The following is a 27,085-nucleotide window of genomic DNA, read 5'->3' on the forward strand; positions in this document are numbered from 1 at the left end:
AAAAGACTGGGGAGAAAAACGTAGAACGGTTAGAAAATACTGACAACTACAATCAGCTTAAAAAAACATCTTCACTGGTTTACTGCCACTACATTATACTTTACTGGTTAAAATGAAGCATCTGTCTGGTCTGGCTGTTATATTACAACTCTGTTAACAACAAAACAGCTGTGAAAAGACAGCTTTCTGAGAGCAAGTTAGACATCTCAAAATTGAACAAAACAATGTCATTACTAGTGTAGCATTTTTTTCCCAGCAGAAATCCGTGTTAAATTGAGATTGTGGATGAAAATAAAAATATTTGCATATCAGTTTCAATGTTTGTGTAGCAGCTTATTGACCAGCTGAACTGTAAAAACAAAGCAGAACCCTTTAACTTTCAATAAATACATATGTACTCAATGCTATATACATGTCCTATACATCGGCACACAGGCGTGAGTGTGAATACTTGCGAGCTACACAAAACTGTGTCGTTGCTATTGCAGTCAGATGCATGGTGGTTGTGAGAAATCCTTTTTTTTTCTTTTTTTTTTTTTTTAATAAATAGCTTTCTCTCTCTTCAACCTTCCTTACTATTAAAAAAAGCCATTTATAAAATGTTTTGGCAGAAAAAAACCATGTTCTACACTTGGGAAAAGTCCAGCTTCTTGTGCTCATGAGGCTTTGTTCATGCACAAACAAAATGTACTAGTGAAACATAATGAAAGAGGGTATAATGATATCAAAGCTCCCCTAAGAATTGCATTTTTTAAATAATTATTCAAAGGCTCCAAATATTGCTTTTAATGCAGAACCCACTGAAAGTCAACAGTTCTGCAACTCTCCTCAGCTTTTAGCAAATTGTTTTGGATCTAACTGTATGCCCCTTGCTGGGAACAATTATCTAATGAAGAAAATATCTAGGAGTTTAACAAATAATTATATGGTGGAGCCCTAAACACAGCTAAAGGAAAGTGTTAACTGGACTTACATTTGTCACATGGATACATACATAACCTAGGGTATGTATCCATGTGATGCTGATGACTTTATACATTAAAATACACTTTCGAGTTTACCTTATTTATTAGATTTTAAAGTATTTTAAACAATACTGGTGGTATGGTGGTCAAAGAGTTGGTGGCTGGAAGGATGGTCTGAAGAGGAGGATTGCAATGGGATGAATGTTGTGCTGCGATTGTGTGTTACATTAGTAGTCATATCTAATGAGATTATGATGAGGCTGGCCAACATGGTATATACTAAAGATAAAGGTAAAGACATGTCTATCAGTAAAAGTAATATGCATTTTTTTTAGTGGATCATATCTGATCTTGCATGATTTTGCAGTAAACCTTAAAAATATTACACTGAAACTACATTCGCATGATTACTGCATATTTACATTTTGTAGTTTATTTGGATTATCTGTTGTCATTTGAAGTCTTAATGTTTCAAGTCACTTCATTTCATCATTGAATTTACAGAAAAGTAATACAGCTATTTATCGATATAATAACTAGTGTATTTGGATAATGCAATACTAATAAAATCATGTAAAATTATCCAACTTTATTTAAATGTATGAATCTGATACTTTTCTATGAGTGATTCGTTTGGGCTGTTGATTTGACAAAGCAGTACTATCATACGCTGCCTATCAGCAGAAAAGCAGTTTGACAAAGCATTCAGCAAGCAACATAGCATTTTTAAATTTGGACTGCATGGCTATATGGGCAACTTTTATACCTGTTAAGAGAGTTACTAATCTCCAAAGTCACTAATCCCCATTAAGTATGCTTCCAGTATTTCAATATATCAAGAGCCAAATGAACCAATCACAGTTGAGTGGAGTTGCCATTATTGTGATCCAATTTAGCTCCTACCATTTCAAAACCAGTACTGTTTATATCAGTCTTTAATAGCTTGCAGTATTCGTTTTCTTTACTGCACACCTCAATATGTTACTGCCATCTGTAGGTCATTGGGATTATACTGCTGAGATTTAAAACTCCAGTGAACAGCTATATTTGAGCTGTATTTATGTGACCTTAGTACTTGTGTTTGCCCTCCAGTGGTAACTCGGCTTACTTGCCTTGAGATGTTGTATTTATTGGTATACATCATGTCAGAGAATCAAAAATCAAATGTTTTCAGGTATTTGCAGTAGAAAATCTGAACACATTTCACCTGCATTGTGATTGTTTTTTTTGTCTTCTGCAATATTGATCATTGAATCAGAAAAAGAGCCTATCTGATAACGTTTACAAGGGACAATTCTCAGATGTTCCCTATTTGGTTCTCTTCCTTGCCCTAAAAACCTCAAGTTTTTTGCAAATACTTTTACAGTAGAGGCAATAGAATGACACAAACGGGTCCACATCTCGCACTGTACAGGCTTGAGACTTAAAACAAAAGGCTGGTACAATGCAATGGCCACAAAGACTCTAGCACCAGTATTGGTAATAAGATCATTTATGACCTTATGAACAGCAAACACTGGGGAGAATGCCATATTTCTAACCAGTGAAAAGCAACATCTAAAGGAACCTTTACAAGTACTCATGACAATAGAAACTGGAGGTGTGTAGACAAGTGTATAAAACCCGAGCCATCTTCCAACAGGTTTTCACTGGTTTTATGTCTGAAGACCACCCATCTTGTAGCCTAGTGTATGATTTTCTATCTGCAATGAGTGTTCACATACTGGGACATGTGAACTGTCTTCATACTTCAGTCTTTTCAGCTACAAAAGATTTTCAGCTGTCTCAGCCTTTTAAACTTTGATTACAGAACTATGTGTTAGACTGAGCTCAAAAGGGGTTTTAAGCTACAGTTCATCTTTGAAAAACAGAGAACCCAAGATCTACCTTTAAAACATAATGCTGAATGCTAAAACAAGCAAATGCTTCCTTCCAGCTCCTGTGTCAAACTGTTTAATTTTCTGCCTACATGCATTTTCAGAATAATGACTGCACCTGTTGACATTTTTGCCTCTGCAAGAGAATCTGCTGCGTGCTCTGCATTCATTACATGGTACATACTGAGGAACAGGCTGAAATGAAGGAGACCGTATATCATCTAAGGTGTAAACCTTAGGTGATATACGGCTCCTGAATGCTGAGACTTTATGTCAAGAATTTGGTTGGAAAGACAAAACTTTTCTTTCTGATGTCCTTTGAAATGTTTGGATTTACTTAAGGCAAGGAGTGCCTTTAAAAATGAAATACTGGGTTACTGGGCTAATGTCGATGATATTAATGTTGTAAGTCCTGACCTTGACCACAGTGTAATGAGATTTTCAAGACCATGGGTCTGAGAGCTTGAGACCAAATCAAACATACACTAATTTTTGGGCCAAACAAGCTGATCATCTTTTACAAAAACTAAAATAACAATTATAAGCAATGTGATTAAACTTTGATGGGCAGTACATGGATGAAATACAAGTTCCTGGTTACATAGAAAACAGGAAGATTTACATCAAGTCACGGTAATGATGATAAATAAATCACAATGCACACAGTTTCACAATATCCTATATACTTGCAGTCTTGAGTCCTCAGAGATGGATACAAGAAGTAAAGTGTCTTGAAACAGATCAGGACCTAAATCAATATACAAACTACAACACTAAGGGCCAGATCTACTAAAGGGTTGCGTGTACAAAAATGTGTGCAAATTCATTGCACATGTAAAAAAAATGTACAAACTGATTTACTAACAGTGCACATTGAAGGTTGCATCTTTCACTTGCAAAATAGCACGTCTGCATCCAGTTAGTACGTTTGCCGCAATGAATATGCCGTATGGGGCATTGACACGCAAGTGTTAATGTGCTGGGAGGAGAAAATGTAAATACATAAATCTAGCACTAGTGATTTATCAAACTCAGAAACAATTTTGCTAATAGCAACTGTCTATATTTAACATGTCTCAAAGGGAGGTGCAAACAGTTTGTATGTGTAATTGCGCACAAGTGGCTGTGGTTATTGTCGCAAGGAGACATGATGAAACAAGATGTAGAAAACACATTTTTCACCCTTGTGTGAACATTTTTGGAATGAATAAGGAAACATTCATTAAAATATATTGCCTATCCAGCCTTGACATTTTGGAGCTGTTGGAGGAAGTCAGAGCAGATTTGGAGCCAACCACAAGGAGGAGTTACGCAATACCTGCAATAACAAAACTCCTGGCAAGTTTCTTTTTTTTTTGCATCTGGATCATTCCAGTGTACAGTAGCTATTACAGCTGGCATCTCCCAATCCCCTTTTTCAGATGTGCTGTCTGAAGTCCTATATGATATGTCGTGCCAGATTGCCAGGTTTATTAGGTTTCCACACACTTGGGACTCTTTGAATGAGACCAAACAAGGCTTCTTTGCTGTAGCTCATTTAAGTGTTTATTTGCTTCATCCACCAACACCTCTAACTCTTTAGGGCCAAATTTGCCTTTGCACTTTTGTCTCTCCAAACCTGCCATGCTCCACACCAACAAATAACATGCAAAACCCTCATTTAAATAGACATGTCTCTAACATGTTTGCGCCTGTTGTCATTTACGCAATCGCTCTTAGTAAATCACCCGGAAACTGCAGTTTAACTCCACATGCAAAATTCTAGATTGGCCACGCAAATTAGTACACGCAAATTGGGATCTTAGTAGATCCGGCCTTAAGGCTGCAGCTTATCCTTCAGCTGAACATCAGTATCAGCTGATATTTGCCTTTTTAACTGTCAGCTACACATTTACACATAAGATACCACTGAGCAGCGGCAGTGGCCGATGTTCATCTATTGCTGTATGAGCCTGTGCTACCATGTAGTTGTGAGCTGAACAATGTGTTTCAGGGGAAGTGGGGAAAGTTCAGTAATGGACACTGTCTATACAGAGTATTAGCTCCTTTCTGTGTTTACTTTGACCAGGATTAAATTTATAAAAGCAATAAAAAGGTAAATGACTTTTTGACAAGAATTTACAATAAAAGACTAGTATCAAAGTGAAATATATATTTAAGGTCCTTAAATAGATATTTAAGGTTGATCAATATTATTGGCTACAATTTCACCATGGAGACAAAAGGACACTCCAACCAGCTCAGAGAAAATGTCAGTCAGACAATGGATATCAACATATATCGCTGCACCTTTTCATCTGTACAATGACTTGACAAGGAACAGCCTTGTGAGGGAGGCCATCAAGACACCTATGACCCCCAACTAGAATTCACCCAAAAGCATGCGGGAGATCTCAACTGTAAGAAGGTCTGATGAGATGAAAATGGGGTATTTCCCCATCAAACTAGATGAGTTATGTTTGATGAAAACTAACCACTACACATCACTACAAACACCCTACTCCACCATGAAGCATGGTGGGATCATGCTGTGAGGATGCTTCTGGGGAGCAGACCCCGGAAGGCTTATAAATATAGGGGTAAAATGAATGGGGTAAATTATAGGGAAATCCTGGAGGGCAATCTGATTCAAACTGCAAGAGAACTACAATTTTGTTTTCTGTCAAGGCAATGATCCAAAGCATACAGTGAAACACAGACAGAAATAGTTTAAAGACAACAAGGTGAATGTTTTGGAGTGTTGAGTCAAAGCCTAGACCTCAATAGATAATTTGTGGCTGGACTTGAAAAAACCTTTAGAGCTTGAGCTGTTTTGCAAAGATGAATGGAGTAAAATTGCAATATCCATATGTACAGACCTATCCACACAGAATGACTGTAGCCAAACATGTATCAGCTAAATAATTATTTGAAGGGTTTTTTGGTTGGTTTAGTTGTCAAATTACACTGAATATGATTCCATTTATAAAAGCAATAAAAGTGGAAACGTGTGATAGCCTGATAGGGGTTAAGCGCATTAGCAGTTAGCATCAAAACAACATGAAAACAAAGTACACCAACACCTATTGCCATGGGATGTCCATCAAATTATTTTAATCATTGCTACTGGCCCAGAATCTAAGTATCACTGTCTCCCCATACTACCAAACCAACACTGTCTTTGAATCTGACACGTGAAAATTCCCTTTGTACGATGTGTCCCTGTACTTGAAATTAATAAGGATTTTTGTTCTTCACTAAATCTAAAGTGTGAAAGCAAATCAATATGGCTGTATCAGTCCAAATACTCCCTCTCTCTGATATTTAAGTCAATTTTAGGGCTAAAAACAAAGTGAACCAGCACTTTTCTCTCTTTCTTTGTTTCTCTCTGTGCTTTTGGTGTGACAAGACTCAGGATGAAGCTGAACTATCTACTGTACATTACAGTCCTGCTGGGGAAGGGCATCACTCATCTCTCCACTTCTGAATACGCTGTTGGCCACCGACTGTGGCCCTCTGGAGGACCTAGCTGCCGTGGAACCCGCCTCAGTGCTGTAGTGATCTTTGATGGGTTTTTCTTGAGTGGGGCAGGGGTGGTGCTGTGTCTCACTGCACTGCCTGATGTGGCCAACCCTTTGGATGATCTTCGTTTACTACTGTGAGTGCCATTGGCTGTCTGAGAGGCTGCCAGGGTCTCCAGCAGCTGGGATGCAGATCCAAAGCGAACATACTCTTCGGTCTCAGCTGCCTCAGAAAACAAAGATAGAGCTCCATTGCGCTTGCTGCAGGAGTCGCAGCACAGCTTGTTGTAGCCTGGGATGGAGCAATAACGTGCTAGGACCTCCATTTGGCAAAAGATGGATTTGTCTCCATTACATGGCTCATCTGAAAGTTAAATAGCAAAGCAGAGTGAGCTCAGTGAATTCACTCAATACAAAGAAGTAGTGAAAGAAAGGACATATGTCAGATATACACATTCATTAGACTATTGAGCACTGCTTTTAATTACAGCCCATCAGTAGAGGTAGCCTAGAGGGTTGTAACTAAGTACAAACTAAGAACTAAGCGCTTAAGTAGACTTTCAGGTATTTCACCTTTTTACTTTTACTTCCCACATTTAACACAATCATAGATAATTTGAGGCCTTTTTATTTTACTTGTAATGCATTTGAGGGGAATTAGCCATTACTTTTGTTTTTAGCCACTACATGCCTTCCCCACATCAAGACTGATTTGACCTAAATGGATGCACAATTCAAAAAGAATACCATAATATATCGCTGGTGAATATCACATCAGGCAAACTCATCACAATGAAAATTATGTAAATGGCACAATAGTAACAATAACAGTGCATAGTAAGTGAACACTTTGAGAACATTTCAGAGCCTAAACTTTTTCCTTTTACTGCTGTGAAGAAGCTGAATCAGTATCTTTGTTTTTACTATTGTCTCTTTTCCACAACTATATCTGCCTCTACTGGAGTAAACAATATGTGACCTTTAGCCACCTCTGAAAGCTAAATGTTTATGCCTCCTAAAAACATAGATGCATAGAAATCCAGCACAAATCATGCCTTTGGGGAAAAAGCTTAAAAATTAATAAACACGGGTGACTATGCTTTACTGAGAAAACTCATAATGTAGAAAACATTAAGTTTAAACATTATTCAAACCATCATTTTGAGACTGTAATCCACACCTTTATCATCACTCAGCTGGACTACTGTTATGGACTACTGTTATGTACTGTAATGTATTTGGGGGTTCGTGGGTCTTCCATTGCTTATTTCCAATCACATTTTTCCGGTTTTAGCATCGCTCCATTGGCTGCCTGTTCGCTTTTTAGAATCCATTTTATCCATGGTCGAGGAGCTCTACCTCTCTGAGCTCCTTCACATGTGCATACCAACTTGCTCTCTAAGATCCGTTGATCAGATGCTCTTGGTGGTGCCGAGAAAAAAATGTAAGCTCTGAGGAGATTGGGCCTTTGCTGTTGCTGGTCCAAGATTGTGGATTGACCTGCCTCTACAGACAGGCCTCCCCTTTGCCTGTTTTTAAATTTCTTCTTAAAACCCACCTGTTCTCTGTGGCTTTTTGACCATCTTGCAAAGTTGATACTTTGTTTTATATTTTAACTTTTTTTTTTTTTTTATTCTATTGTTTCTTAATGCACAATGGTTGTAAGTGCTTCATAAATAAAGTTGGATTGGATAATTGCATACATTTAAAAACATCTTTGTCTCTTAAGCCACATTTACATAGAGATCCCGGAAAAAAGGCAAGATGGTGATCTCACCTTTTTCCCACCATTGACCGATTTACAAAGCTAAGCCAAAGGAGTAACAAAAATGGCTAGACTTTTACACAACGGACCTGGTTCCAGAATCAAATGGACAATATGACGCTGGCATGGATTCTAGGGCAGCTGCCAAGGCTACATGCCACAGATCCCATTGCGTGAAATTGGCATGTAGCGGCACCCCAGCACCAAGTGGCGTATAGCCGTGGCACCCATAGCACCCCTGACATAAAGCCGAGGCACCCGCGGCACCCCTGGCTGAAGGCACAGCACCTGGGGTAGCTGCCGCAGAATCCATGCCAGTGCCTCTATATGCATCCGCTTTCTCTCAGGTGCAGAACGTCACACCTATCATCAAACCGTCACACCTTGGTTGCTGAACGAGAGGTGTTCCTTTTACATAACGTTCTGGAATCATGATTCCACCTTGATCACAAGGCATTACAAAGACATGATAAAGATGGGACTAAATGATCCCACCATTTTGTTTACACAGATGTCGTTCCAGAACAAAGGCGAAATATTTAATAATGCTGTGTAAAAGGGGCTTTAGAAAGCTTGCTGACATTCCATCTCCTAATGTGTACACCACTCCATTTAATACGTGACAGTTCTTTCTACACTGTGACATTTACTCTTCCCCTTCATTTTAATGGTATTTATTTTTCTTGTTCTCTTTGTTTCTCAGGATCAATGCACGACACAATGCCAGGAAGAGAAAGGGCTTTTACTTGACTTCATCACATCTGCATGTCCAGTGAAATGAGTAAAAACCACCATTAGTGATGCATTCAAGTGTTGTACTCTTGAAAAATCATTCAGTAAATTGTGTTGCAGCAACACAGAGATCAATAGTGGATAAACAGTGTATTCTTACACTTTGCTGGGGTCGAAGTGAAAGAGTTCTTGGGTTCTTCATGTATATATTTGCAAAGCAACACACTGTTTATACTTTCTTGAAAGGCTTCGTCTTGTTACTGTCTCAGTGGTGAATAAATACTGTTAGGAGGTGACCCTTGACTTGCGTTTCACCCTTCCCCTTGTTTTTTTTTGGATCACTCATTTTGTATCTTCTGTCTGGTTTCATTTTGTTGCATTATCTTGTTGAATCTTAACAATTTCTTTTTGTTCCCTCATTTACATTTGGTGAAATTTGGTGTTCAAGACCATCAAGAGATTGGTTTTGACCAGCTCTAAATGTAAAGTGTCATCTTTTGTTATGAGCTGACGCTATATAAATAAGATTTGATTTGATGTCTATGTTTCTTTTCATCTTGTTGCTCTTTGCATTTTCCCATATTTCCAATAAATGACTTACCATGGCAGGGGCCTGTTCTGCATGGTCTCACAGTTTCAGGTTTTTCTCCACTGCACTGATCTCCAATCCGACAAGTGACCAGACGCCTCTCCATCCCCTCACCACAGGTTACAGAGCACTGTAGAAGAACACAAACACATTCAGAGACTTATTTTCTCTTTTGGAGGACACAGTTCATATGAGTGGAAGCAGGGCACAGAGCCACACTTGACACTCATTCTTAGCTGCAAAAAAAAGCTTTATGACAAGTTAACCTGGTGGAAAAGCATCAGCAGGTGGGTGAAACAACATTTTCCTCATTACTTGACCTATTGTTTCAGACTTGAGGCAGAGAATTATTTTGACATTATTTAGGTTTATAAAGTCTTGCTGGACATGTATGTGCTGCAACCAGAGTACTCTTGTCTCTTGAGGCTTTCACGGCAGGATGGAGCTGAAAAACTAAGCCAGTGTCAGTAATAAAACCTGGCTAAAAAAAACCCAAGTCTCTCCCCATAGGCCTCCATTAAAATAACCAACTTCACAGCAGAAATAAACATGTCTACAGCCTGGTACAAAAGTCTCTATTGCTGGTTTCTGTTCATGACAACTACATGGGGTGAACTCAACCATTTAAATTATACTAAAGTTTATGAAATTATGAAACCACTTTGACTGGCAGGTGCCATTTCTGTCTGTTGTGTGGACTCAACTGATGTTGTGGGCACAAAGATGTGATGCAGAGAAGGTCAGTGTTGCAAATGATTCTTAGGTATAATTATGGGCCAAACTTTATCAATGACATAAAGTAACTCTGCTGGAGGGATTATATCTCTCGGCTGGCCTGGGAACATCTCGGGATTCCCCCAGAAGAGCTGGTGGAAGTGGCTGGGGAGAGGGCTGTTTGGGCTTCGTTACTGAAGCTGTTTCCCCCGCGACCCGGAAAAAGCGGATGCACACAAGTATGAGTACGATAAAGTAAATCTTTGCATAAATCATTTATTTACCAGTAAAAGACTGAAACTTATAAAATGTTTATAACTGTTCAATGTACCTCAGAAACAAACAAAAAGACCAAAATTTGTTTCACTACAAAATAGGCCATGAGTGTACAGGTGCAGCTCAAAAAATTAGAACATCATGAAAAAGTTCAATATTTTTTGTCACTCACTTCAAGAAAGTGAAACCCATACATTATATAGACCAGGGGTCACCAATCCTGGTCCTCGAGGGCTACTATCCTGCATGTTTTACATGTATCCCTCTCCCAGCACACCTGACGGTCATTATCAGGCTTCTGCAGAACCTGATGATAGGCCTATCATTTGAATCAGGTGGGTTGGAAGTTCTACTGACAAACTTTATGGAGATGCTAATCTCATTTTCCTGCAGGACTTGGCTCCTGCTCACACTGCCAAAGGTACCAAAAGCCAGTTCAATGACCATGGTGTTACTGTGACTGATGGACCAGAAAACTCACCTGACTTGAACCCCATCAAGAATCTATGAAGTACTGTCAAGAGGAAAATGAGAGACACCAGATCCAACAATGCAGATGACCTGAAGGACACTATCAAACCAACCTGGTCTTCCATTCCACCTGAGCAGTACCACAGGCTGATCACCTCCATGCCACGCCATATTGATGCAGTAATTCATGTGAAAGGAGGCCCAACTAAGTACTGAGTACACTGAAATGAACATACTTTTCAGAAGCCTGACATTTCTGTTTAAAATATTAATTTTGTATTGATTTGATGTAATATTCTAATTTTCTGAGACACAGAATTTAGGGTTTTCATTCTCTGTAAGCCATAAACATCAAAATTTCAAGAAATAAAGCTTGAAATATTTCACTCTATGAGTCTATATAATATATGGGTCTCACTTTCTGAAATGAGTGACAAAAAATATTGAACTTTTTCATGATATTCTAATTTTTTGAGCTGCACCTGTACATGGCTTATTTATCATTTTCATCTTAAGATGAAAAACTCTAACAATGGCAATTTCACCACTGCAAAAATCTCCTCATGTTAGCCTGTGAGCCAATCATCAGTTCCTCAATGTGACCCAGTGTTCTACTGATGTTTACAACCGCTGGTCTTATGGTGCAGAGATGGATATCTGTAAAGAATGTCTCTTTTGGTTATGTGTCATTGGTTTAGCAAGTTCTGTTATTTTACCCTGCACTCTTCCCCACCTTTACCCCGTTTTACTTCTGCCTCTGGTTAACAAGCCAAGGCTTTAAGGACAGTCTATGGAACAGTGTTTCTTTTACATAGTCTGCATAATTTATGTGACACAGCCACCACCAACAGCTTTTCAGACTGGTAGAAATTCATGACCAAAGGACAAGCCCACAAGTGTGGTTGAAAAGTTGAAAAAATATGGAGGCTGTGCTCACATGGTCAAAAATCCTGATCTGTTGTAAAAAAAGGGAAATGGTGGCTTAATGGTGGTAGCTTAAAAAGTTTTTCCATATTTCATATCATAAACAATGTGCTCGGCATCTTTAATCATCCACTTTTCTAGTAGCAATGTAAACATCTTTGTTGAATATTGTCTTTTGATGAAACTGGCCAAAAATTGCAAACCTCTCTGCATTTAGGTACATGTACAGAGGGGCTTTTGGCTGTGGACTGAAGAGTGGAATGGCATACAGCAATTAAAGAGGAACTAGGCAACATTTTTACCTTAATTACACAGTTTCAAAGTAACTGGGATGGTTAAATGGCTTGTTAGGGGGAGAAAGGAAGCACTCCACCTTCCCAATCACCTCTACACTGAATACGTCACTTGCAACTTCTCAATGCTGTCCCTGTAGCCTTGTTCTCATCTCAGTGGTCCAAGATCTTGTCTCTTGTGAGAAATATCATGGTTTACAGCCAGGTACCACTGGCTAGCTGTAAACACAAGCCAGCCTTCATTTCACAGGCGTTTACAATGGCAGATGTATATTTATTTCAGTGGATTTGTGCTCTTGATGTTGCTATTGGTAGTAACATTGTTTACTTGTTTATGAATTTATTTTATGAACGATGCCTGAAAGCTTGTTGGCTAGCGGAAATGTTAGCATACTGACTAGTAATCATGGTTGTTTGTGTCACGTACGTATATGTTTGTTCAGTTTACTAGATCGCCCTTTGCCTACCCCAGCAGCGTGCTTTTATTACTAGCTTACTACCACAGAATTTTGTCAGTTGAATCTAGTTTTTTTGAGATGTATGTTGTTCATTATATAACCCATGTCTAATTAGTTTCGTCTGAATTGCAACTGGCATAACATTTAGCCTTAATGTTCGATCTTAGCTGGTGTTGTATGATACTTGTCTCTTGTACATGTGAAGGTCTAGAATCTAGATGTTTGTTCTTGTTGTAAGTCTTAGCCCAATGATAGTACGCTAATCTCTAACAAGGCTGGGACATAGTGACAGGTGGGAGCTGCTGATGTTTGCTAGCCTGTTAGCTCTTAAGCTGTGCGGGTAACATTAGCAGCGCTGTGCTAGCGGCTGCAGACTGAGCCTCAGACAGTCGGTTAGCTTGTAAGCTGTGCAGGTAACGTTAGCAGCATAGTGCTAGCGACTGCAGATGGAGCCTCAGACCACCGGTCCCTGCACCCACAACTGGCAAGTTGATGTGGCCTGTCCGCCTGGATGGCCAGGGGGTTCCAGTCTGCACGTACCCCCTGGCCATCCAGGCGGTGGTCTGAGACTTTGTCTGCAGCCTCTAGCACTAAGTTGCTGACATTAGCTGCAGAGCTTAAGAGCAGCTCGGGTTCTGCAACCTCCTCCATGAAGTGAAAGCAAATGTCAAAAATTTCAATGTCCAGCTAAAGTCTCCCATTCCGCTCTGCTCCAGTAGCATATTCAATCACTATTTTTTGCCTTTTTTTCCCCAGCTTCATTGAAAACACATGCACATGGTCGAAGGGGGAGGGCTAACGGTGGGTTTTATGACACTGAATAACTTCAAAACTGTAGGGGGAGCTCTGCAGAGAAAAATGCTACAAAAACAATGAAGAACCAAAAACCGCGAAGAAGCACCTAAACGGTAAAATGGTGCCTTGTTCCACTTTAAAACTACAGCTTTCATGAATGTTTTTTTTTTCCAATAGTTTTTTCCCCCCATATTCTGTCTATAAAATAGTATGCTAAGCCTCTATGGCTGATAACTGTGGAAAACATTAACCTATAAAGACATTTACATCAGTATGATGGTTTTGGTTGGTTGTGGATGTTTGGGTCTTTATGGGTTAAGTGCTTTAAATGGACGACACGGTGGTGCAGTGGTTAGCACTCGTGCCTCACAGCAAGAAGGTCCTGGGTTCGATTCCAACACCAGTCGACGGGGGGTGGGACCTTTCTGTGTGGAGTTTGCATGTTCTCCCCGTGTCTGCGTGGGTTCTCTCCGGGTACTCCGGCTTCCTCCCACAATCCAAAAACATGTACTAATAGGTTAATTGGTTAATCTAAATTGCCCATAGATGTGAATGTGAGAGTGATTGTTTGTCTCTATATGTCAGCCCTGTGATGAACTGGCGACTTGTCCAGGGTGTACCCCGCCTTCGCCCCTATGTAGCTGGGATAGGCTCCAAGCGACCCCCGTGACCCTAGTGAGGATAAAGCGGGTTCAGAAAATGAATGAATGCTTTAAATGGAGTATGCAGTACAATATTGTACTTGCAGGCAGAGAGAGCTCTTAATTGCTTTTTCCAGTTTCAACACAATCTGTTTCACAGATACCCAAGAAATACCCAATAGAAAAATGAACACCAGAGCTAAGAACAGAAAGTCTCCGTGAAAATATGTAGAAACGTAAATTAAAAAAAAAAAAACAATAAATCTAATCAATATAATACACAAATAATACTTAAAATGAAGAAGAATCAAATTTACACAGACAGTCTACAGAATACATAAAGCTATGTGGAAGTTCTGCATCTAATCAACTCCTCTTCTCAGATGGATGCCTAAATAATTGGATTTTTCAAATGCTACAAAAGTCTCTTCAAGTGGAACAAATGAAATCAACCAGTTACCTATCACATGAGATGTGGCACTGGTTTAAATTAATGTAATATATAATCTGATGGACAGTATGTGTATATAAGGGCATGATGCATTTTAAAGTTACCAGTGTATTTGCAGAAGCCATATTATTTGATAAAAAGAAAACTCAGATCTGAAGAGATTCCAGAATGCTACCTTGCTTTTCAAGTGTTTTTTTCCAGAGACTCCAAAGATATTTCACTTTTATTTATATAGAGAGAATAACACTGTTTTTGTATTGTATTATTTCTGCAGAAACTGAGAACATTACTTGTCTAGCAGCTACAGTAGAGTACAGAAGGCTACAGTAAAACCACTGGAATGCAACAGTGGTATCACAAACACAGTTTACAAACTGTCTACATACAATCAACACCACAAATTATAATACACTTCATAGCCCCATTTGGCTATAGGCCTACTGGAGTACCCAGTATATAGTATAATTATTTATGAAGCATTTAGGTACTTAGTGTGCCTACTGGTGGTAACTACTTTTTGCAACATTGTCTTAAAAGGAAAACATCTAATTAAATGATGTCATCTAGTGCAGGGTTTCCCAAAGTGTGAGTCATGGGACACTAACAGGGCGTCCCAAGGTGAATTCCTAAATTCTCATAATGTGAGGAAACCCCTGAGGAAAATGTGACAAATCATGATGATATTATGATAAACTTTGATTGTAAGTACAACAATTAAAGTGTGGGTCGTCAGAGGCACAGGAAGTACTTTTGCTTTTGGAAAAACAAAGTACAGAACAGCAGCAGACACGTGTCTATTAATGGGACCCACTGTGGGTCTGATGTGGTTGAATGCCTCCTGAGATTACCTCTGACCTTCAGAGAAAGCACCAAATACAACCCAAAACACTTTCCGTATCAGATCTGCCAGTACAGGTGGACATAAAATTAGACTTAACAAGGACTATGTTCCATTTTTAGGGACGGAGCCGAGAGGGCAGGTCCACTTACACAGTGATAAAAAGGCCGAGTCGAGTCGAGTCGAGTCGAGTCGAGCCGATACCACGTAGTGGAAACGGGGCATAAGTGACAGAAGGTGGGGTTATGCATGGATTGAAAACATAATCATGAATAATATGTTCCATTTCTGTCCATTGTTTCCCTTAAAGCCTGCTACATAGTCTACAAGAACAGAGAAGTGTGTTCATATTTTTTAGGTGACAAGAACAAAATTCATTCTGGCTGGGGCATTTCATACTTCACGAGGAACTCAAGTGCTCATGGGAGGTCCTCCACTTTTCTGTATTAACCACACTTACTTCAAATTTCTGACCAATTATGCAATAGCTCTCGCATGGGAAGAAAGTTCTGCCCGTATGTTGTGTATAGAACAAGCTGTGGGAAAACCAAAACCAAAACAAGATGACGTCATTTTGTTCTTGCAGCTGCAGGTAACAAGAAGAAACTTCTCTGTTTTTGTGGAGTATGCTTAACTCTGCAAACTGCACTTACATTTTCTAAATCCATCTCTCTTGTTAGTGCAGGATGTCCGGGTTTCATCTGACTCATTATGGATGCTGAGCTCACCTTTCTTCTGCTCATTCAGCTAAAAATCCACCCATCATTCACCAAATGTTTTCAGATGCACTACTGACATATGGCACTCAAAGCCTTGGTGTTTAAGAGCTGCCTTGGTGAAGCTGTTCAGACTGCAAAAGCCAGAATCATTCCATGTCTCTTACTCATATTAAAAGTAAACACATCCAGAAAAACAGCTTGTTGTGCTTGGCGCTAACTGTTAGCCAGTCATAATGCTCTTAATTACAATCTTTGAAATTATGCTCAAAACCTCTGCTGGCCTTTGTTAGTAAATGTAGTCTGGGTGTATATTTTCCTGTGTTTGGATGATGAATACAGTTCAAACCATGTTCTCCTCACTCATCACATCATACAACAGACTGCATATAAAGATCGATGACACAAAGTTAACAGTTATCGTATGTGTACTATTGGCCTAAGGCAATACTGAGGCAAGTTTATTTATGACTTGCTTATGATTTATTTATGTCAATCAATCACCATTGAGTAATTTCTTGTTGCTGTCTTATTTCTTGTAATTTGTCATTGCACATTATAAAACAGAATTTTAATCATAAATCATAAAAAGTATAAACATAAATTATGTAAAAAAAACAAAAACAAAAAGTGCTAAAATGGTCTAAAAAAAACAGTCAAGTCAAATTTCAGCTGCATTTAAAACTGTCACTGTCTTTTGATAAAAGCTGTTTTTAAGTATTTATCAAGACCATGGTTGAAGTCATGTATCAGGCATACCACGACACTTTTGGCATGAAAGAAGGCAAGATGCCCAGACCACCTGCAGGGCTTAGCAGGAGACAGCAGCAGATGGAAGAACTGTGAGAGGATTTATAAGAAAAAGTGGCAGGGAACAAGTAAAGAGGAAAGAGCAGCCCAGAATGACAATCAGTCTAGAGAAGTGGAAAAGGCTGATCCAGCTTCGGAGAGTTGAGACCATCTGGGAGAAGCAGAGGGAAAAGTGCCGACAGAGGAAAGCCTTTTTCAGCAACCCTTTCCAAATCACAGCGGACCTCCTTGGAAAGCCCAGGAGCAGGACACTGCTATGTTCCTAGGAGGATGTAGACAGCAGTGTGGCAGCTGCACACGAAGACCCCTGCAGAGGAATCCCTCTGTTTGTATGTCTTTTTCAACAGCTGACACTCATGCCTCACACTCTGTTCAACATGGTGGATTTCACCATGGATGAAGTGAGTGCAGTGGTTACAAAAGCACAGGCAGGGTCTGTGCCAGGACCATCGGGCCCTACCTGTAAGATCTACAAATGCTGCCCACAGCTCCTGAACAGGCTCTCAAGACTCTTACTGACACTGTAGAAGAAGAAGCGGGAACCTGGGCTCTGGACTCTTGCTGAGGGAAGCTTTGTGCCTTAAGAGCTAAACTCCACGAGGCTCGACCAGTTCCGAGAAATTTCGCAGCTGGATGGGGAGGGTAAAATCTTTTGGTCCATCGTCGCCAAGAGGCTAATGACATACAGTATATAGACTACCTCGTCTACTTCTGTGATGGAAACGGTATGTCGCGAATTTCCAAATGTCTGTGTTAAGGGGTCAAAGCTAATAACATAATGATCTAGTTAAATATCGCTGAGGTTTACTGGTGGCTCCAAAAACTCCTGGCCTCAATTGATTCCATTTAGTATCTCTCTTGGAAAAGTCAAAGCATTCTGACTTTCAATCTTTTGGCAAATTATTCTTCTGTTAATAATGCTATTATAACAAATAGAAGGCTATGATGTCCGCTATGTCTGACTTTGTCAACTATACTGGTATGTCTCATCTTATTGAGTATCAATATGCAAATCCATGGTAAATAACAGCAAATATGTATGACTCACATTTTGTCTTCACACAAAAAAATTTAAGGGTGGAGAGGAAAGGTTTGCTCAGTTTCTGGACATTACACATCACTTTGCTAATGAGGGCAGCTAGTGATATTCTGTGTGTTTATACAGTATGCATAGATGTTATTGTTACCAAACATAACGTATTAATGTATTGTCAATAGCTGGCCAATTCAGCATGCCAATTGCATGTTCCCTCAAAACTTGCAACATCTGTGCTGTGTGATAAAACTCCACATGTTAGAGTGGCCTTTTATTATGGCCAGCCTAAGACACACCTGTGCAATAATCACACTGTCTAATCAATATCTTGATATGCCACACCTGGTGGATGTATTATCTCAGCAAAGAAGTGCTCACTAATACAGATTTAGAAAGGTTTGTGATCAATATTTGAGAGAAATATTGTGTAAATAGAAAAAGTCTTAGATCTTTGAGTTCAGCTCACGAAAAATGGGAGAAAAAACAAGTCTTACGTTTATCCCTCTGTTTGTATGTCTTTTTCAACAGCTGACACTCACGCCTCACACTCTGTTCAACATGGCAGATTTCACCATGGATGAAGTGAGTGCAGTGGTTACAAAAGCACAGGCAGGGTCTGTGCCAGGACCATCGGGCCCTACCTGTGTATTAATGTATGCCATACTTAATTGTATTTGTTCTTTTAATAACAGCTCAACATGTAACCTTTTTATATTAAATGCCCTCTTAATATTTTAATGGATAGGGCCTTTACTGTGTTAATGTTCCCTCGTGTGGGATTTTCTTGTTTTTTTTTTTTCCTCTAAACTTGTCTTGTCCAGCATCATAACAGCAGAATGGTAGTCTGGTGTCTTTTAGCACTGAGCAAATTTGCTTTGCCAAGGGAAACTTCATAAACTATATGAGACTCCCCTTGATATTATTCATCTGGGATTTTTAAGTGTGAACATGGCAGCTTGGCTGAAATATTTAGATACACACACTCCTAAAGTGACTGAAAGCTGACAATAACACTATAGAGTGAGTGATCCAGAACAATGTGTTGGAAAATAGTATTACACTCGTGAATATATTACTCTGACAGTCATTAAACACTTTGAGGCAACAATTGGTCAATTTTTTTTTTTGTTTTGTTACCTAAAATTTAAGTTTTGTGTAACAGACAATTACACAGGCATTTCAATAATGACAAAATGTGTAAAAAAGGTCGAAACAATAACTTAATCCTGCCGGAATACCACCAGATCTTTGGGCTGCTGCAGGAACAGGATGACATGTGGCTGCAGAATCTGCTTGATACAGTGATGAGAAGTCATTTTGCCATCCACAACCACGAGAGGTGTTCTGTGGTGACAAGAAATTCATGCCTACACCATGTTTCCAACCATCTGGTTGATCCAGACAAAACCTACTCTTGTCTGAGAACAGCACCAGTCGAGCGCTGATGGGTCCACCTCAGGTGTTGTCTGGTCCATCTCAGTCATGTCGGTCACCGGGGTCTTGTGAGGACATTACTCCAGAAAGGCTCTCCTCAGAGGTAGGTTTCTTGTAGGCGGCAACACACAGTTGGCGATGCACATTGGGCTGCTAACTCTTGGGGTGTGTCTTCCAGGTGTCTCGCATGCTGTGTGACTGGAGGGGCAAAACCGGTCCCTTAGGTTCTGCAACCAGACATGGTGATCTTGGTTGGGTTTGGTGATTCTTTCACGGTCTGGGTGTGGTCTTTCATCAACAGTGTCTGTGTTGTTGTGCCATTCCACCAGATTTCAGATTGTGGGTTGTGTTCAGCCCATACATCTTGCCACCTCACTGTGGGTAAAACCAGCCTGCACCATCCCCAAAGCTCTCAGACATTCTTAAATGTGACAGACATGACATTTTGACATGCACTGTAAAACACTGGTGGCCTTTTTAGACCCTATATAAAGGCTTTCCAAACCACTCCTCAAATTGTACAGATTCATATTGTGTTATTGCTCAAAATGCATTTGGTCCTCTTTTCCAAAGAGGCCCCCAGATGTGCAATGAAACGTGACCATGAGACAACTCATCAATTTCTCAAGCAGTCACACACACTAAGTGATAAAAAAAAAACAGAATATATCAACTGATCCTCCCCACTTACCCAAATATACTAAATTTTGTACCTCAAAATTTTAATGACTGTCAATGTACATTGAAGAATAATTATCGTATTATGTTCAATACCATGCATCAATTGTATTCTGGCTTTTGCCTCACAGTAACTGCATGTACTTCTTACCAAAAAACTCGCCTCACAGTAATAATAATAATAATAATAATAATAATAATAATAATAATAACAATAATAATAATGGATTACATTTCTATAGTGCTTTCAAGGCACCCTAAGCGCTTTATATTATTGATCTGTTATTCATTCGCTCTCACATTTACACTCTGGTGGTGGCAAACTACATTTATAGCAACAGCTCCCCTGGGGCAGGCTGACAGAAGTGTGGCTGCCAATTTGTGCCGAATAGCCCCTTCGACAACCACCAAACATTCCTTCATACACCAGTGTGAGTGACACTGGAGGCGAGGCGGGTCAAGTGTCTTGCCCAGGGACACAACAGACTGACTAGGACAGAGCGGGATTCAAACTGCCAACCCTTTGGTTACTGGACAACCCGCTCTAGGTCCTGAGTCATGGCAGTACAGGGGTGGCCAGTACAGTAAACTCATTGATGTCACTACTGATAAATTCATGGTCAGTTCCGCTTGCTGAAGGAGATGTTGTGGCTATAGGGAGTTGAAACCTTGCATTCCAATAGATACACATCTAAAACAACAGTCATGACATTTTGCGTCACACATCCCAGTAGCAATTGTATGTTTTTGGGAGACATATCTCTTCTCACTAGTGCAACAGTTGCTTTTACTGCATTTTGTTTGTAAGAGGGCTAACTCTAGCCTACCTACTGGATCACTTCACCCAGCTCTGCTGATCCACCTGTCGTTGCTGCCGCTATGTGGACCTGCAAGTTTTATATTTGGTCCACAATCATCTGGCTGTTCCTGCTGACATTTCACCATCCTGTGTCAGGTCTCTGACAGTACACAGCCGCTGAGCTCCTCTGGCTCCGCTGTCATCTTCTCACGCCTCCACCTCCAGTGTTGCACCACTACCCGGACATCACTCTTCTCCCCCGCAAGAGATACATCCATCAAGCGTTAGCCAGCCTAGCCAGGTCAGCTAACGCTTCCGCTAAGAACGACAACACCACTATCAACTTTGGTCTCCTCAACATCTGCTCACTCACGAGCAAGGGACATCTAATCCAGGATCTCCTCACCAACCGTAAGTTCGACTTCCTGTGTCTTACTGAAACATACTGAAACAAGTCAATGACTTCTCTCAGGTAATCAAATCCACTCCTCCAGGCTTTGTTTACATCTGCCGTCCCCGTGGCAATGGTCGGGGGGGGGGGGGGGGGTCTCGCGATAATTCACTGCGAGAAGTGGAAGGTCCTACCTGTGTCTGTGCCTGCCTTGTGCTCCTTTGAATGTACTGTGTTTATGCTCTCTGGCCCCACTCCATCAGCTGTCGCAACAGTTTATCGCCCTCCTAAGTACCACAGTCTACACACTCTCTCCTCCAACATCGACAACATTCTACTCCTGGACTCCCCCTAAACTCCTGATGAACTTGCTACATTATACAATAATAGTCTAACCCACATTCTCAATTCTCTTGCCCCACTGAAAATACGGTCTGTTTCCTTCTCTTCAAATGCCCCCTGGTACACCCCCAAACTCTGACAAATGAAGGCAAAAGGTCGACAGCTGGAGCAACTCTACAAAAAAACTGGTCTCACTATCCACATGGACATGCTCAAAACACACATACGGCACTACAAGGACTCAATCACTAAAACCACATCAAACTTTTATTCTGGTCTACCTTTCATTTCCAAAATTGTTGAAAAAATAGTCACCACTCAACTCCACACACTTTTAATGACCAATAGTCTCTATGAGCCCTTCCATTCCGGTTTCTGCCCACACCACAGCACAGAAATAGCCCTGCTAAAAATCCCTAATGATCTCCCCCTTCCCGCTGACTCTGGTTCATTATCCATCCTGATCCTTCTCGACCTGAGTGCAGCCTTTGACACCATCTTACACCCCATCCTCGTCAGTAGACTCTCATCTATTGGCATCACCCACACACCCCTCCACTGGTTTCATTGCTATCTGTCAGGCAGCAATCAGTTTGTTCAGCTTAAAACTTTCAGGTCAGATCCCTCCCCAGTTACTTCATGTCTGCCCCAGGGCTCTGTCCTGGGGCCCCTTCAATTCATCATTTACCTCCTCCCTGTCAGCAATATCTTCAGAAAATTTAACATCCATTTCCACTGCTTCACGGATGACATCCAGCTCTACCTCACCACCAATCCTTGTTCCACACTCCTGCCCTGCTCCCTCACCTCCTGCCTCTCTGAAATTAAATCCTGGTTCACCTCCAATTCCTTAAAACTCAATAGCGACAAAACAGAAATGCTCCTCACTGGCTCAAAATCCACTCTTTTTAAAATCAACACCTTTTTCTTCACCATCGACAACTCCTCAGTCTCCCCCTCCCCTCAGGTTAAGAGTCTGGGTGTGATCCTCAATGGCTTACTTTCTTTAAAATCCCACATCAATAACATCACCCAGTCTGCATATTTCCACCTGCACAACTGCCTCCGCCCCTCACTCACCCCCCATACCACCTCTATTCTCACACACAGTCTCGTAACCTCCTGCCTTGACTACTGTAACTCCCTCGAATTCGGTATCCCCCAAAAGTCCCTCCACTTAAATTCCTGTCCTCTGTTGAGAGCAGACATGTTTCTGAGCTGTCCTTGCCTTCCTCTTTTTTCTCCTGCTTTTGCCTCTGCGTCTCGTCTGTTTTTGTCTTTGGATCCCCTGTTTGCTGTACTCCCAAACAACTAAATTATGGAATTGATCAACTGGATACTCAGCGCAATTGACAAAATTTTTTCACCCAGGAACAAAGGCATCGGGAGGAGCCCGCCTGCCCTGACAGAACTTTTGCAGTATGCGATCGACGCTTGGAACAAGTGGAGGTAGTATGGCTGTCGGTTCTGTCGGTGGAGGATATTGATATTTACCTGATTGGATTTTTGATAACAGGACACCTTCTAATTGGTCTTGGAGTTGCCCTGGTTTATCACAAAGTTGGAAAGACAGCAGCACACATAGAGACCCCGCTGCTGTCAATCGAAATTAAGGAGCACTTCGGAGCGGTTAGTGACAACGTGAAGGTTTTACAGCGGATGGTGACACAGTCGGAGGATTGCATGAGCTGTGGACTCACACAAAAGTTGGATTACATCGCTGGACAGACCGTGGATGCGCTCCGGCAAATCGCGGGACTGTGGGTAAAAGACGAACTGTGCAGGACCTACCTGCTCTGAAGTGATGAGTAATGCTGAGGCCCGGTTATAACAAAAATTAAGTTATAACTAAATTAAGTATAAATCAAATAATTTTTTCCCCATTTAATTCTGTTTCTCCTGGGAGCCGGTAAAGCAGTTGGAGCCACTCTGGTCTAATCTGTTCCCTTGCAGTCAAAACATCCTTCCAAGGCCAAGATTCAGGACTGAATGAACTGATAAAAGACAGAAGTCTGAGTCTCTTATTTTTCATACACAAACAGACTTTCAAGGACTTACCACATACAAGCATTAAACTCCACCCCCCCCCCCCATCTCCGTCTGCCTCACAACATTCTTCTTCTCTTCCTGTCCCCCTCCCACAACCAAATCCATTGAAAAAGTTCCATCACGTGACTGCGTGTACTGTGTTTATAATGTCTTATTTCTTATGTATGTGATGTATGTGCTTGCATTATCTCCACTGTGATTCTTTTTTCGGAGAAAAGGGTTTGTGCCAGCGCTCTAGTAGGAGCAGCGGCCCGATGTCCCTAATCATCAAACTCAATTTCGTCTGATGTACTTTGTACTGTCAAATGACAATAAAGGCAATTCTAATTCTAATTCTAATTCTAATAAGCTGCAACTGGTCCATAACTCTGCCGCACGCATCATCACCAAAACCCCCTCCTACCACCACATCACCCCCATCCTCCATGAACTACACTGGCTTCCAGTCAAACAGAGAATTAAATCCAAACTCCTCCTGCACACATTTAAATCCATGCACAAGCTTGCTCCTCAGTACCTGTCAGACCTCCTTCATACCACCACTCCAGCCCGTTCCCTCAGGTCCTCCTCCTCCATCCAGCTCACTGTGTCCTCTCTGCCTCAGCACCATGGGAGGCTGAGCCTTCAGCCACTCTGTTCCTCAGCTCTTGAACTCCCTCCCACCATCCATGCGTAACAGCAATTCTCTCCCCACATTCAAATCCAGACTCAAACTCACCTTTTCAGAACAGCCTACCCACCATAAGTTTTACTATCCATTTTACATCTTCATTTCTATATATAGTAGTTATTCTTTTATCTGTTCATTTCTTTGTATTTTATGGATTGTCTGTTTTATCTTGTTGTATAGTGTCCTTGGGTGTCTTGAAAGGCACTTATAAATAAAATGTATTATTATTATTACCTCCACCAAGGAGGTTATGTTTTTGCCAGGGTTTGTTTGTCTGTCTGTCTGTTAGTGTGCAACATAACTCAAAAAGTTATGGACAGATTTGGATGAAATTTTCAGGGTTTGTTGGAAATGGGATAAGGAAGAAATGATTAAATTTTGGTGGTGATCGGGGGTGGGGGGGCCCACGGGGGGGCCACTGATCAGCCTTGGCGGAGGTTTGCGCTCTCCGAGTGCTTCTAGTTATTATTATTATTATTATTATTATTATTATTATTATTATTATTATTATTATTATTATTACCTCCACCAAGGAGGTTATGTTTTTGCCAGGGTTTGTTTGTTTGTTTGTCTGTTTGTTTGTTTGTTTGTCTGTCTGTTAGTGTGCAACATAACTCAAAAAGTTATGGACAGATTTGGATGAAATTTTCAGGGTTTGTTGGAAATGGGATAAGGAAGAAATGATTAAATTTTGGTGGTGATCGGGGGTGGGGGGGTCCACGGGGGGGGCCACTGATCAGCCTTGGTGGAGGTCTGCGCTCTCCGAGTGCTTCTAGTTATTATTATTATTATTATTATTGTTCGGGGTGGAGTCACCCAAGAAGATAATTGTCAACCGGACCTGGAATTTGGGGCTTTTGCAACTCGAGTTCCTGTGTGAGCTCTTGTCTAGAGAGACCAGCGCTGATGATTATATATTACCAGTGACCAAAATAAATTTTTTGAACTGTGACAAAGACGCCTCCTGAACTCGTCTTTGGTGCTTCCAAACAATGAACACAAGAGACCCTAACAGGTGCTTAACTGAAAGTTAAGCCTTAAGATACAAAAAGTTAATCCAAATTATTTTTTCCTGGCCTGTATATAGGGAAAGGCTTTTGTTTGTGTCAGCCTTACCTCCAGCTGCTGTTGGAGACATTGTTTACAACTGACAGTGGTTTTATTTGAGGAAAAAGGCCTTTTATATACAAGGCTGATAGTTCCAGTCAGTGCCACTAAAAAGTCACCAAAGTTAAAATTCTTCCTGGTGATATAAAGCCTACACAAAACATACCTTCAATTTTGATGGACACAGTTTTAATGAAGACTATACAAATTATCAATATCAATTCAGGCATAAAAATGGACATCATCACCTTCAGGTGGCAAGAGTAAAACTAACTGATTTTTCATGCAAAGATGAGTTTGAGTTAAAAGCAAAGGTTCAATTTGTAAGATTTTCTTAGTGTAAAATTTGTGTTGGAGTCTGGTGTGGTGGGCTCTGGTCATTTCATCCACTCATACACATTTTCAAATCATTGCACAGACTGTTACCATTGACAATCAGCTTAGAAATGGCAGTGTTAAGCTTCTGGGACAAAAAAGAAATAAATACTACCATCACATATGGTACATCAGCATGTTCAGATAACACATGATCAACCCCATCTATCATATTGGGAGAAAAGACTTTAAAATCCTTAAAAAATACTTTGACCATCAGATAGGATGAAGTGTATGCAGAGAAATGTTGGTTGTAATTTGTTTTAGAAGGATGATGTGGATACCCACCTCTGACCATGCTCCAGTTCTCCACTGTGCAGGACAGGGGACCCGGTTGCAGGGCCTCCGGCTTTCTGGTTTCTCTCCACTGCAGTATTTGCTATGAATGGAGCGGTTTGTACCATCATGAAGAAACTGAACACAGCGCACTGTTCGGATCTGAAAACCCAGACTGCCACAGGTTTTGGTACAATGCTCCCATTCATCTGAAATCCACCTGCACAAGTCAATATGACAGGATTAGTGAGGATACAGAGGAGCAGGGAAAGACACAAAAGACAATATAATAAAAAGCTCTGCACCAACTGTATTATTTGGCAAAATTTAGACACTTCTAAACACTTCTAAAGGGATGAACGTGACATTCTCCACATCTACCACCATTAATATACTGCTTATTTAGCCACACTTGAAGAATAAGCATTTACTTCAAAGTCACTATGAATATTTTTTTCTTTAGAAAAGTCTATTATATTGTTGATAGTGCAAATGCATAGCCTACTTAAGTACACTTACACAGAGTTTCCAGGTATCTATGTGGTAAGTATTCATTTGACAATTTTATACTTTCCAATAACTTTTCCATTATACCATATAGCTGTACTTTGTAGTTCTTCCATACTGAAAACCTGACTTATGGGGAGGTTGTCAAAAATAACGGCAATATGTCTGCATTGTGAGGTAAGGTAATAGTAAGTTGAACCTTGAGAACCTTTGCAATTTAGATTAAAGGAGGAATCGGAATGATTAGAACAATTATTAACAAGATTAGTAATAAGATTATGTGGATTTGCTGTGGCAACCCCTAAAGGGAGCAGCTGAAAGTAGTAGTAATTGATAATAATAATGGACTAGTGCTTTTCTAGGCACTCAAAGTGCTTTACATTGAACTGCTTTACATTATTCAACCACTCAACAGTCACACACTGGTGGTGTAAACTACATCTGTAGCCACAGCTGCTGTGGGGCAGACTAGGGGAGACGTGGCTGCAAATCGACGCCTCTCTGACCACCACCATTCATACACCAATGTGAGTCACACATGATGGGGATGGAACAGGATTTGAAGCACCAACCCACTGGTTATTGGACATCCTGCTTTACCTCCTG

General features: G+C 40.5%; 1 protein-coding gene across 1 annotated transcript in view; it reads right to left on the reverse strand.

The window, feature by feature from the left end:
* Positions 1-4,946: 4,946 nt before the first annotated feature.
* The window catches only part of adamts3 (ADAM metallopeptidase with thrombospondin type 1 motif, 3), a 414,286-nt gene continuing 392,147 nt past the window's right edge, over positions 4,947-27,085 (reverse strand). The window contains exons 20-22 of the mRNA XM_030144543.1: positions 25,985-26,192; positions 9,441-9,558; positions 4,947-6,706 (exon numbers count right to left, since the gene is read on the reverse strand). Of these exons, the coding sequence (XP_030000403.1) occupies positions 6,291-6,706; positions 9,441-9,558; positions 25,985-26,192 (742 nt within the window). The 3' untranslated portion in view covers positions 4,947-6,290. The remainder of the gene's footprint in view (positions 6,707-9,440; positions 9,559-25,984; positions 26,193-27,085) is intronic.

This window comes from Sphaeramia orbicularis, chromosome 9, assembly GCF_902148855.1.
Source record: "Sphaeramia orbicularis chromosome 9, fSphaOr1.1, whole genome shotgun sequence".
Taxonomy (NCBI): domain Eukaryota; kingdom Metazoa; phylum Chordata; class Actinopteri; order Kurtiformes; family Apogonidae; genus Sphaeramia; species Sphaeramia orbicularis.